Source organism: Apium graveolens, chromosome 9 (genome assembly GCF_009905375.1).
Source record: "Apium graveolens cultivar Ventura chromosome 9, ASM990537v1, whole genome shotgun sequence".
In the NCBI taxonomy this organism is placed as follows: Eukaryota; Viridiplantae; Streptophyta; class Magnoliopsida; order Apiales; family Apiaceae; genus Apium; species Apium graveolens.
Genome location: NC_133655.1, coordinates 268,821,105 through 268,835,705, shown reverse-complemented (window position 1 = coordinate 268,835,705; position 14,601 = coordinate 268,821,105). Strand labels below are relative to the sequence as shown.

Genomic DNA, 14,601 nt, shown 5'->3' with positions numbered 1-14,601 from the left:
GGTGTCCCTAAAATCCAAATCCAGATTCAAACTGTTTCGGGTCTAAAAATAAGATTCAGATCCGGATCCAAATCCAAAAAATCGGATTCGGGTAAATTCAATCCGTTGGGTCGGGTAAATTGTCATCCCTGCCTCCTTTTGTAAAATATTAAACCATAATTCAAAATATTGAACTTAATGATCGTCAGTACGAATTAATTGGAACTTGCAATCGAAGTTGCTCGAATAGTTTATCATTCACAGATTTCACTATAATTTTTGAAACAAATGAGTGTATATCTAATACAGTTGAGTTGATGAAAGATTTTAAAAATATGAACTATTTTCGAAGTTCATCTGGGGGTATCACCTCACCATGCCAGGACTGCCAGACATACCTTCACTGAGGGCCAAGATTTACTCAGAACAGAAGCTATGCCAAACATGCTATTTCTAAGACAAGCATCTGCTCATTAAAGTGCAAGGGTCTTACATGCCACCAAGAATGTTATACAAATCCGTTTATACTTTATAGCATTACTAATTCCTCTATCATAACAATTAACAAGGATGTCTCCCGCCTGATACATATACAAACATTAAAAAGGACAAAAAATGTTATGATTCACAAGGTCGTGCTTACTGATCCGCCAACAATTAGTGTTTACGATTTCATAGAGAATGCTCAGAGGGTGTTTACTTCTACAGTTCTACTACTAGTAGAGTTGCGAGGGGAATGGTGAGATTGTCTCCTCCTTCTGGCGGGGTGTGTAGAAGTGAATACAGATGTCATGGTGACCGGTGGTGGTGTTATCCGGGATGCAAGATACATGACAGAACAACACGAGGTTGCTCTGTGAAGTATAGGATTCAGGTGGTTGTTCAACTGCGACTTGTAAGGAGTGGAATGTGATGCCATCAATGTTGTCCTCAATATCAACCAAAATATTAATGTTTTATCTCCACTGATGCTTTTAATGTGATGATATAGCCAGGATGAGAGGAAATTTGGTTGTGTTCAAGTGTCCAGAGCAGGTAAACATTGGCTCATCTAGTAGCAAGATGGAATGTAAATGGAGAAGAGTGAAAAGAGTGTGTATGGTTATAAGATTTTCATCAAAGCCTCTCAACTTGGGCGGATGTTGATTTATTCTAGTAGAAGTACCTGTTTTGGTCTAAAAAAAAGGATACAGCCACTTAAAGCTACATACATGTGCAACTGATACTGCAACCATAAAAACCACAGCTTCTCCACCGATCATTCAAATAGTTTCATTCAATTTTATCGACCAAATTATGCTCTATATACCCAAGAAAGCAACCATCAAGTGAGCCACTACATTCGGCCCTGCACAGGAACATGTGCCGTCAAGCATAACATAAGTAAACAACTACAGCCTACATGAAGCGGCTACCCCATATAATTTCCAGATATGCTTACCAGGGGGGTGGGGGTAAGAGAAACACTGTACCCTAATCCAAACTGGAAGAATGTCACTACTTAAAAGCAATGAATAACTAGGAACTTTTTGTCCTTCTGGGAACCCATAACCTCGCTATCTACCTCAAATTATAATATTACCGGATATCATAGAAAATCATCCCAGTAAAAGAAGTAAACGTCCATTATATCTTAAACTAACCACAGATATTATTATAATTAACAATAATGTGTAAATTTATATCAACTTCCAAAAGCATACCGAACCACTCGAACTGCAATACATTTGATATTTTGATGTACATATCTCCCATATGGTACTGCAATATGCAAACAACAAAAGCACAAGAATTTACTTTCGGTCAAAAGAGGGGTCCCTAGTTCAGCAAGCTACAGACATATCCGGAATCTGATGGGACTAGCTTCTCTGCCTTCTTAACTGCATCCAGAGGGAGTGGAATGAAACTTCTATTAGGGCCATAAAAATGTGGAAAGACATTGGAGCCATCCACATCTTCGTAAATCAATCCATCCCCAAGCTGCAAATTCATGACACAGTATCAAAATGGTTTTACTTCCTTATACCTATACCATTGGCATTAAAAAATGAAAAGACCATTGAACAATCAATACATTTCCTCTAAAGTAGACACTCCCTTCCATTTATTTCAGTATGGTCTAAGCTGAAAGACATGTAGCAGATTATGTAGCAGTATTTGACATATTCCAAAATGTTGCAGATTTCTTCCATTTTCATTTTGTAAGATTTCCGGTTCATGTCAAGTTTCATGCAGGCAGTACTCCTAGATGCTAGAGATGCAATCCAAATCCATTAGAACATTACCATCTCTTTCCATGAATTATGCGTACATACACACATTAATATGCAAATTTTAATATGATTGTCTATCACTAAAAGGCCATAGCTGGCTTTAGCTGAATTCTTAATAAATATTACTCCACAAACAAGTATTACTATTAATGAATCCACAAAACTTGAATATCCATAATAAACCCAAATTTTATGCGAAGACATATAATGGAGCACTCTCATTGATCAATTGTACTGTATGCTTAAATTTCTACTTTCATTAATCAATGGTACAAATTTTTTCCGTTTCGAAGAAATTTTTAGGGTAATCAAATTTCTACTCGAGACAGAGTGAGTATAAAATCACTCATCACTTCAGTTTGGTACACTTTTTCAAACTATAGGTATGTGGCATCTTTGTGGAAAAACAATACCTTGGAATCGAATACTGAGTCAGTTCCAAGCATGTTATTGTGTTAAAGGTACGAATTGCATCCATAAAAGAGCTAGATACAGTCTAGTTTTGTGTAATTCATAGTGCTGCTTCTTTTCTTTTCTTTTTAACTAACTCTAAACCTGTGTTGCTTATGATTTTGTTCACAGAAGCCTTAACTCTTAGTTTACAATATTTTAATTAGAATATAGATTACTCTTACAAACGATCTGAATTATCCCCTTGTGCTGAAGCCTTCAATGAAATCTTTGTATTACACTGCTAAAATTCTTTAGCTATAATTTAGGGAAGGGGAGGAGGTTGTCGAGATTAGATAGTTGATACTGACACCTTTTTAGCATCGATTTGGAGCAAATAAAGATCTGTCTTGGATTTGGGAAAAAAGTTCTGCAAAGTTGGTTGCACCTGTTACACCTCAAGGTTAAACATTTTGCGAATACAAGGCTAACTCAAGTATCAATTCCAGTGTAAAAAAACAGAACAGTAATCTGTTCCAAATGCTATTATAACCATAGAACTAGTGTAAAATGTTATTCAGACCCCGACAAAAACTAAATCAGATATTGGTTCGATGCAACTTCATCAAGTAAGAAGCCTCTAGAGCTAGAAAGCATGAGTGCGGGTGCGTGGTACGGGGATACGGGAATTCGGCAAATCTAAAAATATGGGGATTCGTGTGCGGAAGGATTCGCCAAACATTAATATATTAAAAATATATATTTTTTATATATTTCAGGAGTTTCTGTCAAATTAAACTATATAATGAACTATTATAAAAAAACTATATAATGAACTAGATAAGTTCATTATGAGTACACATTATCCTTAAAAATATATATCATTATCACTTGATTATCCAACTAATGCATTTTAGCATAGTAAATTGATTAAACTTTAATGTAACTACATTATCTTCTCTCACTTGTGGGTGAGAAAAGAATCCTCAAGAATCCCCGTGCACCCAAGAATCCCCAAGAATCCGGTGCGTGGTGCAGCGGGTGAGTGAAGAATTCATGCTTTCCAGCTCTAGAGGCACTTGTTTTAATGTAACAATAGGAAAAATAGAAAATTAGCAAGTAAATTAATTAGAAATCCAAAAAGATAATAGCTTTTTCATTTGAAAATGGAGCTGGTATGGAGCCAAGTGGTTAATTGAATTAAAGGGTGGATAGCATTTTCTTCAACTTTCCTAAAAATACATATTCTTGTTTACAACCTAATAAAAAACACATTGAAAACCTTAATTTACACCTGTGAGACTCATCAAAATATAAACATTATGGGAATTCAAGATCAAATCATCATATATTAATTTAAGAACTAAAAAAGAGATAAAACAACCCGCTGAAAATGCTCTAGCAATCATGTTATCGGATAGAAAATTTATTCAAATCCCCAATAAGACTACATCAAGTATTCGATTAATGAACTTCATCAACTAAGAAGCCTAGGAAACACTTGTTTCAAGGAGTTTATGCATATATAAGCTAAAGAAGAATTTTAAAAGTTTTGGGGGCCTAGACGCAATTCGGATTCGCACGTAAGCCAATCACAATGCAAAGTGATCATTTGGATCTAATGATACACATCCCATTTCTTCAACTCACAAAGCATTTCACTTTCTTGCTTATCCAAAAACTACAAACACCACCACCTAATAAAGATTTAACAACCCCGTAATATAAAAGCATTTATTTTTATTTTGCCAAATAAAATTTCCATTGCATCTAATTAAAGCATTCAAACTAAATCAAGAAACTTAAAAAAACAAATGGGCTATCATAAAAATCAAGAAACTATGACATAAATGCAAAAAATAATAAAAATGTATAAAGACCTGATTGAGATTGCTAAGATGAATACAACCAGTGGACTTATCAAGCTCACCGCCAAAAATGCTACCAGTTGACTGAAGTGCCTCCCACTCCCCGGCGGTGCTGATTCTGTATACGTACTCTTCCGGCTCGCTTTTTCCAGTCTTTCCGGCCATTTTTAATCACGAAACTCGGGTACGTGTGTGTATCAGCGTATCCTGGATATCCAATTTTAAAAGAGTAATGCTTTCGGTTTGGCTGGGGGTTAAAGGCCACACACGTCAAAACGGCAGCAGTTTATTACATTATCTTAAAAAAATTATTGGAGTTTAAACGTTTTAAACAGGGGATCTGGAATGTCTCTTTGAAGTGTTAAGTACACTACCTGCATATTCTAGTATTATGTATGAGTTTTTTCTTTCAAGCCCATACTTGTTGCTTGGTTGACTATTTTTAAAATTTGATATCAATTTATAACTATTGAAGTTAGAATTGACAGGTAACTAAAAATGGTGTAGTCTCTCCTATGATTGAGAGTTTCTCTGTCTTGTTCAAGTAACAAGTTATATTCATTTCATTTCTTATTTTTTTGTCTTACAAAAATCATGGAACATTCGAAACAAAAGTTGGAGGAATTATATGCAAAATTGTCATATGAGGAGGAAGGAGGGGTTATTATTGCGTCGGAGGAGATCGTGAAGAAGAAGGAGGCTTTCATTCTGGTGGGACGTTTCTTGACGGAAAAGAAAATTAACTTTGTGGCAATGCAAAATGTGTTAGCAGATTTATGGCGTCCAAAGGAGGGTGTGGAAATTCATGATATAGGAGGAATGAGATATACTTTTGCGTTTTATCATCCATTGGATCTTCAGAAGGTGGTAGATGGAGGCCCATGGTCCTTTGAACAAAGTTTGTTAATTGTTAATGAGGTTAAGGAGAATGGTGATCCAAGGGAAACGACGTTAGATGATACAGAAATTTGGGTTCAAGTATATGATTTGCCAAATGGATTCATCTCGGAGAATATACTCCAAAGCATAGGTAACTATATTGGCGTATATGTAAAGTCTGATCCGGCAAATTACGATGAATTATGGAAAACATATGTTCGAGTTCGTGTTAGAATGAATGTTAGTAAACCGATAAAGCGAAGGATGAAGATTAAGAGATCGGGAGGGGACTGGAGCTGGATTCATTTCAAATACGAGAGAGTATCCACTTTCTGTTTTGTTTGTGGAATTCTGGGACATGGTGAAAGAGATTGTAATGTGGTGTATGCTAATCCAGGGAAAGTAGTTGAGAAAGCATATGGGACATGGCTGAGGGCACCATGTAGGGGAGCTAAGAACAACGTTGGTTCTAGGTGGCTGAGAAACGGTGGAGGGGGGAACACACAGTGGGCGGCAAGAAACAACCAAACGAAATTTCCGGATGACAGTAGGAGTGAGGAGGAGAGTACTCAGGCGAGATTTCAGGAGATGAATGGGAGGGTAAGTGAAATTCAAAAAGAAGGGGGAAGGATAACAGTAAGGGAGAAAAATAAGGGAGTAGATAATGGAATGGATGAAAATTCAAAGGAGATGGATATCGAGCATGAGATAAATCAGGGAGATAATGTTGTGTTTGATACTAAGAGGCGTAGAGTTGAAAATGTTGGGTTAATGAGTGATGGGCTGGAGAGTATGACAACAGATGGGCCAAGTAAGACAAATGAAATAATTATAACCCAAGAGAAAGACGATCCAAAAAATGTGCAGCTGGCGGGCTCTGGTCTCCAGGCCCGCCAAGGATTATGAGTTTAATAGGATGGAACTGTCGTGGGCTGGCCACCTCACGAGCAGTTAATTTCTTTAAGGATTTAGTCCAACAAATAAGGCCTAGTTTAATATTTTTGTCTGAAGTTTTAGGAAATAAAAAGAAGGTGGGAAAGATATGTAGAAGTATTCAGTTTGCAGTCTGTTTTGTAGTCGAGTCGCAAGGGCAAGGAGGTGGTTTAGCTTTGTTATGGAGAAACACGGGCTCAGTGGAAATAAAAGGAAGTTGTAATCACTATATAGACTTTGAAGTGCAATGTGAACAGGTGGGAAGATGGCGATATACATGATTCTATGGCTGTCCTGAGAGACATAGACGGCAGGAATCATGGGATTTACTAAGGGGATTAGCTGTTGATTCTGAGTTACCATGGTGCATTTTAGGTGATTTTAATGATTTGATGTTTGCTCATGAGAAGAAAGGAGGTAGACCTCACCCTCGAAGATTACTGGATGGTTTTGTGGATACGGTAAATGATTGTGGTTTAATATATATGGGATTTTCTGGAAATGAATTTACATGGGAAAGAGCTCGGGGGCAAATTAATTGGATTCAGGAACGTCTTGATAGAGGGCTTGCAAATCAGCAATGGCAAAATATGTTTCCAGATGCGAAAATAAAAGTTTGGGATGTGTCTTCTTCTGATCATCTTCCATTGATTTTAGAATTAAACAGGCAGGTGTATATTCAAAAAAGCCGTCGGTTTAAGTTTGAAAATATATGGATAAGGGAGGCTGAATGCTACAATTTAATAAATCAGAGCTGGCATGTTCAAGAGGGGATGGGAATAATGGATAAGATTCAGTATTGCACAATGAAATTACAGGAGTGGGGTGGAGGACAGCTGAAAGAAATGGGGTTACAAATTAAAAGGAGTAAGGAAATGTTGCGCCGCCTGAGATCGAGAAGGGATTTATCTGGGGTTCAGCAGTATAACGGGGAGAGAGATAAATATCTTCGGTTGTTGGAGAAACGTGAAATATATTGGAGCCAAAGAGCGAAGCAGTTCTGGCTTAAATATGGGGACCAAAACTCTAGGTTCTTTCATAGTTTCGCAAATGGTCGGAGACAGCAGAACCAAATTAAGGGTTTGAGGAACAAAAATGGAGAATGGACAGAGGATGATAAAGAAATGCAGAGTATTGTGGTTGATTACTTTGAAGGACTGTTTAAAGCTACGACGGATGTAGAGAAGTTAACGGAGAGAGAGACTGTTATGCAGGTTACTGAGGATCAGAACAAGGAGTTGATACAGCCAATCCTGAAAGAAGAGGTAAAAGAAGCTATTTTCTCAATGCATCCGGAAAAATCGCCGGGAGAGGATGGTCTAAACCCTGCGTTTTATCAAACGTATTGGAGTATAGTTGGGGAGGATGTTTACAAGTTCTGTGCAAATTTTTTCGAAACTGGGGAAATGCAGGAAGGAGCTAATCGAACTGTGGTATGTCTTATTCCAAAGTTAAAAAATCCTCAAAGCATGATGGACTTACGTCCGATTTCCTTGTGTAATGTGTTATTTAGAATTCTGTCGAAAGTTCTGGCAAATCGACTCAAAAGTTGTCTGCCTACATTGATTTCAATAAATCAAAGTGCGTTTGTTCAAGGAAGATTATTGTCTGATAATGCATTGATTGCTTATGAAATTAATCATTACATTCGACGTAAAACGCAAGGGAAGTATGGATATGCGGGGTTAAAAATTGATATTTCAAAAGCATATGACCGTCTTGAGTGGAAGTTTATTGAGGATATGCTTTGTAAATATGGGTTTCATCAGAGATGGATATCTCGTGTGATGACATGTATTCGAACTGTTTCTTACAGTTTCTTACAGAAGGGAGAGGTGTTTGGGCAGGTTATTCCAGAACGCGGGATAAGGCAAGGGGATCCTATATCCCCTTATTTGTATATTTTGTGTGCTGAAGGGATGAGTTCGATGATCAGAAGAAATGAGGAGGTGGGTTTAATACATGGATGCAAAATTGCCAATGGAGCTCCAAGGGTTTCTCATCTTCTTTTTGCAGATGATTGCTACTTGTTCTTTAAGGCAACAGTAACGGAGGCTGTCACAATAAAAAATGTTTTGAAACGGTATGAGAAAGTGTCGGGCCAAGCGATTAATTTTAACAAATCTAGTGTCACCTTTAGCCCAAACACAGCAGAGGAGGAAAGAACGAGGATTTGTGAAGCATTGGAAGTAGAGGAGGTGGATAATCCAGGGCGGTATCTGGGCATTCCAATGGTGGTTGGGAGGAATAAGAAGGATGTCTTTGGTTTTCTTACTGATAGAGTAAAACAGAAGCTGCATAACTGGAAGAGTAAGAAAATTTTGAAAGCAGGGAAGCATACTTTATTGCAATCAGCGTGTCAAGTGATTCCAACTTTTTGGATGAATTTAATGACTATACCAGCTGAGGTATGTCAGACTATTCAGAGGCAAATGAATCAATTTTGGTGGGGTAATGGAGGACAGCATAAAGGTGTGAAGTGGATGGCTTGGGAAAGGATGTGTGAAGCTAAAGAAAGTGGTGGCCTGGGGTACAAAAATTTACAGCAATTTAATTTGGCAATGCTTGCAAAACAGGGATGGCGATTGATAAATGGGGAAAATACATTTGTTACAAGTATAATGAAGGCGAGATATTTCCCAAAGACAGACTTCTTCAATGTGAATTTAGGAGCCAATCCAAGTTATATGTGGCGGAGTATCTTATCAGCTCAAGACATGTTGAAACAAGGGTGCAGAAGAAAGATAGGTAATGGTGAAGAAACATTTGTTTGGAAGACCCCCTGGCTCCCAGTGGTGGAAAATGGGATGCTCACAACTGATATGCCACAACAGTTAGCAGATATAAAAGTGGCAAGCTTGATGAAGATTGGGGAGAGGCAGTGGGATGAGGAGCTTTTAAGTGATATATGCAATGAAAGAGATAGATTATTGATAATGAAAATTGCATTACCTAGGAGTGATAAGGAGGATTCGTGGTATTGGGCTTTTGATGAGAAGGGAGAGTTTACTGTTAAGAGTTGCTATAATCGTATCAGGGGAGAGAGGAGGATGGTGAATGTATGCTTTTGGAGGAAACTTTGGTCGCTGAAATTACCAGGTAAAATCCTCCATTTTATATGGCGTGTGTGTAGGTCGTGTTTACCTACTGCTGTTGATTTGAGAAATAAGCGTGTCAATGTGGTAACTAGATGCTCGTGGTGTCATAATCATGAAGAAGATAGCATTCATGTGCTGTTTGATTGTGTATTTACAAGAGCAGTGTGGGAGGCTGTTGGGTTGTCAGAAATTATCCATTTCGAACCACATGAAAATGTGTTTGATGTTTTTTTAAGGTTTTTTACCCAGTGTACAAGGAGTCAAGCAGCAGCATTGTCATTATTTTGCTGGCACATCTGGAATCGTCGAAATAAGTGGCTATGGGAGCGTATTAACATATCAGTATATGGCACTAAGGCGATAGCGACAAAGATGCTGGAGGACTGGAAGAATGCTCAACAGGAGGAGAGTATGAGAAGGAGAGGGCAGAGTGTGGGAAGTAAGGTATGGCAAAAACCAAGCATGGGATGGGTTAAGATAAATACGGATGCAGCAATTATTCCTGGTACGCATCAGATTGGGACTGGTGCAGTGATAAGGGATGAGGATGGACGGTTTCTGCATGCGAGATGTATGGACATTGCAGGCGAGTGGAATGTGAAAGAGGCTGAAGCTCGAAGTCTGTGTGATGCTGTTGGTTGGACAGTGGCTATGGGATTCAAGAAGTGTATTTTCGAGTTAGATTCGAAGATAGTTGTGGATGCTTGTAATGGTGGGTCTGGTAGATCAAATTTTCATTTCATTATAGCGGAGTGTGTTGAAGATTTTAAGCACCTCGATGAGGTTAAGGTGCAATTTACGTATAAATCTGCGAATGTAGTGGCTCATACATTAGCTAGGGCTTCTATTTCTATGTCAGGTTTTCATGAATGGCAGGGGAATGCTCCTGAATTCATCAGTGATGTTTTGAGGTTTGATTTAATTTAAGTAATGCAAGTGCTTTTATTCAAAAAAAAACAGGGGATCTGCGTGAGTCAGGGATGAAAAAAAAAATCGGTTCCGAAAATCTGGAGGAGTCCGATCCGGTCAAAGTTCGGCCTGATTTCGACATGAGGTTAGGCTTTAGCTCGGATTTAGACAAAGCCGGTCCCATTCTGGTTAAAACCTCGGGCTTCTACCCGATCCGAATTTTGACCGACCCAATTAAAAACCCGAAAAGTTCAGTTACAATCTGATTATTCTAATATATTTTTCTTATAAATATAAGTATTCATATTTATTATAAATATGAATAATATTTTAAACACATATATATTTACATATTTCTCACTAATAATACAATTTATATATTTTATTATATGTTTAATTAAACAAGATATAGTAAGTATACTGTATATATTTGGATAACATTTATAAAGCGTATTATTATATAAACATGTTTATTTTTTGCCGAACTTAAATAATTTTAATAAAATAGTATTTTTACAAAATAGTTCACACAAACTAATAAAGTTTTGTAATGATTTAGTTGCTAATATATATAGTATCCGGAATCTCTAATAAAACTCGATCCAATTTAAATCAAAAAAATCCTTGCCCAATTCGATCCGACCTGAAAAAAGCCCAGTGAGACTTGTCTCGAGGGCCCAAATGAGCTCTGACATTCTCGGAAAGCCCGACCCAGCCCGGTCAAAGTCAAATTCCGAAAAAGTCGACCTAGTCAAAACTCGGGCCTTTTAAAGCCCGAAAAAACCGACCCGGGAGAACTTTTGTGCATCTCTAGTGTGAGTGTGTTCGCGTACCAGTCTCTGGGCGGGGTTGTTCGAATCTCGGGGTGTGCGTGTTGTATCTACAAAAATATACGTTGGATTTTGAAAAAAATAGATTTTTCAAGAAGAAATATATGGTTATTCATTAAGGATTTTACTATAAATAGATCCCACAATTTTGTACACGATCCGAATAATATGACACGAAATGATACGAAAATAATGTTTATGTTTGTATTCTTCGTACACGACCAAGATCTAGTGCCAGATTTGTGTTTATCATTTCGATACACGACACGAAGTACATGACACACACATATATATATATTAATAAAAAAATTATAAGATATTTCAATTTTTTATATAATACTATTAAAAATATGAAAATGTAGCAATTCATATTTTCATTTCCATTCGTTTCATTTCGTTACATGTACACGAAGGATACACAAGATATTTAACTTTTTTTGTATCGTGTTCAAGTTGTGTCGTGTTTGGGTAACCGTTTCATTTTAGGCAACACATTTCAAAATTCCATCACTTTTGTGTTCACCCACAAAATATACGAAGCATGAAATTACGTGACACAATCTCGGTGATTTGCAAGGCCTACATACATATACCATATACAAATAACTAGCATAAAAACCCATGCGAGACACGGACATGTATATATGTATATATATATATATATATTTATATATTATCTCGAATAAACTTGTATCTATATAGAAATAATTTTTGAATATAATAAATAATTATTTTAACTTTTTACAGGATTTTCTTACCTCTTTTTGTTTTCATACATACTATTGCAGGGGTATTAGATAACTTAGTGTTGAGGGCTTAATTTTTATCGTAGAGTTCGATTTTAACTTAACTCGATAAAAAAAATTAAAACTATATCATTATAACTAAAATATTTGAAATTTATTTGTAGGGATGTGCATCAGGTCATTTCGGGGTCGGGAAGTACTATCTCCGCCCTGATCCCCGAACACACCTTGAATCCTAAACGGGATTTCTTTTAATTACCGATTCCCATCGGAACGGGAATTCCCACGGGGATGCGGAAATATTAAAAATAATAATTTTGTATTTTTAATATATTTTTAAAATAAAAAACAGTCTACTAATTCGTAATATATATAAACATTGATAATATCTTATAATCTTAATATTAAATCATATTGAAATTGATTTATAATACAAATGAATGTCAAATTAAAAATATGTATTAAATTATAATGTAAAAAAATTGATCAATAAAAGTACTGATTGTTTTAAAATTATTATTTTTTTAAAAACTATTTTTATAAAAATTATTTAATATATATATAAATAGTCTACTAATTCGTAATATATAAAAATATTGATAATATCTTATAATCTTAATATAAAATCATATTGAAATTGATTTATAATGAGAATGAATTACAAAATAAAAATATGTATTAAATTATAATGTAAAAAATTTGATCAATAAAAGTACTGATTATTTTAAAATTATTACATTTTTAAATACTATTTTATAAAAAATTATTTAATATGTATCTTACTGATTATTTTAAAATTATTACATTTTTAAATACTATTTTATAAAAAATTATTTAATATATATATATATATATATATACATATATATGAATATGAATATGAGGTGAGTGAAACTAATATGAGGTGGTGGAATTTTTTAAATTTTATAATAAAACTACAAAAATTAAATAAAAAGGAGGCACGTAAGTGGCTGTATTTTGGGGGGCCGGATTTAGAGTTCGTAAAGCCGTGTGGTAAAGTAAGTCAGCTTACCATCGACTACTTGAATAATCTCGAGAAGTATGATGCTAAGTATTTGAACGGGTTTCATGGGGTGGCCTCGGTGTACACTTATCTTCAGTTAAAGGAACCTGATTTTTTAGAAATGCATGATTGTAATATTTGCTCGCTCTCTCTCTCTCTCTCTCTCTCTTTTCTTTTTTCTTTTTGTATTCTTTCCTTCTCTCCCCCTTTTCTTTTTACCGCTACTTCTTGTATTAATATTACTCGTGCTAAATTTTTCTTTTGGCTTATTTTGCATTAGTGGTTGGAGCTTCTTTAGAGAAGATATTGAATAGCGGGGTTAAAGGAGAAATGGACAAGGCTATGATGCTGCTTATTAAGAGAGCCTCGAAGAAGAGTGTTGATGGTGCCCCCTCTGGTCCATCGAGGGTTGGGCATTCTGTATCAATTGAGTTACTGGATGACCAAGGAAATAAAATTGTGGAAGATGTTGAGAATGCTATGCCAGATGTGGAGCCGGTTGATTTGAATCCTCGCAATAGGGGTCGTCAAGAAGTCGAAGGGGAGAATTGTGGAGATGGTGGGATTGTTGAAGTGGACGCGTCGGTTGGTGGGGTGAATAGGACCCTCACATTGGTTGTAACAGGGCGACAATGGCCCCTACCATCGACCCCCGACTGAAGAAAGGAGTTGTGAGGGTTGATATTCAGCCCCACGAACGCTGGACAGGTGGAACAACTGTGCCGCTGAGGGTTTTCGATCTTTTTCATCTTCCTCAAGATGCGATTGCTTTCGATGGGCGTCGTCGAGAGGATTTAGCGGATCGTTGTAAGAGCCGAGATGGAAGGGTATGCTATAAAATTTTTGTTGTTTGTTTTGTTTTTTTTTATGTTTTTTACTTTGATTTGTGGTTTGTGACAATTCCTCGCAGATTTTATGCATATTGTGGAAGAATTTCGCACTGACGGCAATGATGCGGCTTGTAAGAGATTGAAGGCGGAGGTGAGTTCTCTCAGGGTCGAGAGGAAAAAACTTATGGCATGTTATTCAGAATTGGAAAAAAGATCGTCAGATTTGACGGCGGATAATACCGCGTTGTCGAAGAAGGTGGGTGAGATGGAAGTTGAGAAGCAGTCGTTGAATGCCACAGTCTCGGAGCTCGAGAGGAGGCTTTCTGAAGTGGAGAAGGAGCGAGATGAGCTGAAGGGAAAGTGTGAGGGCTTGGAGTGTCACGTTGAGGGGATGGATTCTTCTTACCATTTGATTGTTGAGGAAAATACCAGTCTAAAGGCGAAAGTGGAGAAAGCTGTGGAGGACGTCGCTAGTGCTCTTGGGGATGGCTATGGTCGGTGTGTTGCCCGCATGAAAAATGCAGGATTCGACACGACGGGACATTCTTTCGAGGACTATATTTGCGATCTTGCTGCCTCGCGTCCTGATGATCCAGCTGGAGGCTCTTGAAGGCGGGGAATGCCCCGTGACTGATGTATTTTTAAGTTTATTCTCAAAGACTCGTGTTCCCTATTTGTTACTGGCTACTTATATTCTCCATGTCTTATTTAGACCCTACAACGATCCGGTTGTCTTTGGGATTTTATCCTTGAAGTGTTATGTGGGGTAGAAGAACGATCTTGTTTAACGGATATCTGTATTTATGCTTTTTGTTCTACGCTATTGCGTTAATTTCCCATTT

The 14,601-nt window shown here is 36.9% G+C and overlaps 2 protein-coding genes across 2 annotated transcripts; one reads left to right on the top strand and one right to left on the bottom strand.

Annotated features, from left to right (window-relative positions):
* Positions 1 to 1,586: 1,586 nt before the first annotated feature.
* On the bottom strand, positions 1,587 to 4,913 carry LOC141687058 (uncharacterized). The gene is made up of 3 exons (XM_074492200.1): positions 4,523 to 4,913; positions 3,016 to 3,090; positions 1,587 to 1,959 (listed from the first exon to the last, which is right to left on the bottom strand). The coding sequence occupies exons 1-3, from the start codon at positions 4,673 to 4,675 to the stop codon at positions 1,798 to 1,800; spliced, it is 390 nt and encodes a 129-aa protein (XP_074348301.1). The 5' UTR covers positions 4,676 to 4,913; the 3' UTR covers positions 1,587 to 1,797.
* A 191-nt stretch (positions 4,914 to 5,104) lies between these two features.
* LOC141686309 (uncharacterized) lies at positions 5,105 to 14,369 on the top strand. The gene is made up of 7 exons (XM_074491351.1): positions 5,105 to 6,200; positions 6,698 to 10,279; positions 10,381 to 10,517; positions 12,862 to 13,060; positions 13,210 to 13,510; positions 13,555 to 13,736; positions 13,840 to 14,369. Exons 1-7 carry the CDS (start codon positions 5,105 to 5,107, stop codon positions 14,367 to 14,369), a joined length of 6,027 nt encoding a protein of 2,008 aa, XP_074347452.1.
* Positions 14,370 to 14,601: the final 232 nt, after the last annotated feature.

Bases quoted from the DNA above. Each gene is read 5' to 3' on its own strand.
- LOC141686309 (XM_074491351.1), top strand. From the start codon at position 5,105: ATGGAACATTCGAAACAAAAGTTGGAGGAATTATATGCAAAATTGTCA. The intron at 6,201-6,697 runs GTAAGACAAATG...GGTGCATTTTAG, and splicing joins TATGACAACAGATGGGCCAA to GTGATTTTAATGATTTGATG. The intron at 13,511-13,554 runs GTCGGTTGGTGG...TGGTTGTAACAG, and splicing joins GGGATTGTTGAAGTGGACGC to GGCGACAATGGCCCCTACCA.
- LOC141687058 (XM_074492200.1), bottom strand. From the start codon at position 4,675: ATGGCCGGAAAGACTGGAAAAAGCGAGCCGGAAGAGTACGTATACAGA. The intron at 3,091-4,522 runs GTCTTTATACAT...GAGGTGTAACAG, and splicing joins ATCTTAGCAATCTCAATCAG to GTGCAACCAACTTTGCAGAA. The intron at 1,960-3,015 runs GTGTCAGTATCA...ATGAATTTGCAG, and splicing joins TCCAAATCGATGCTAAAAAG to CTTGGGGATGGATTGATTTA.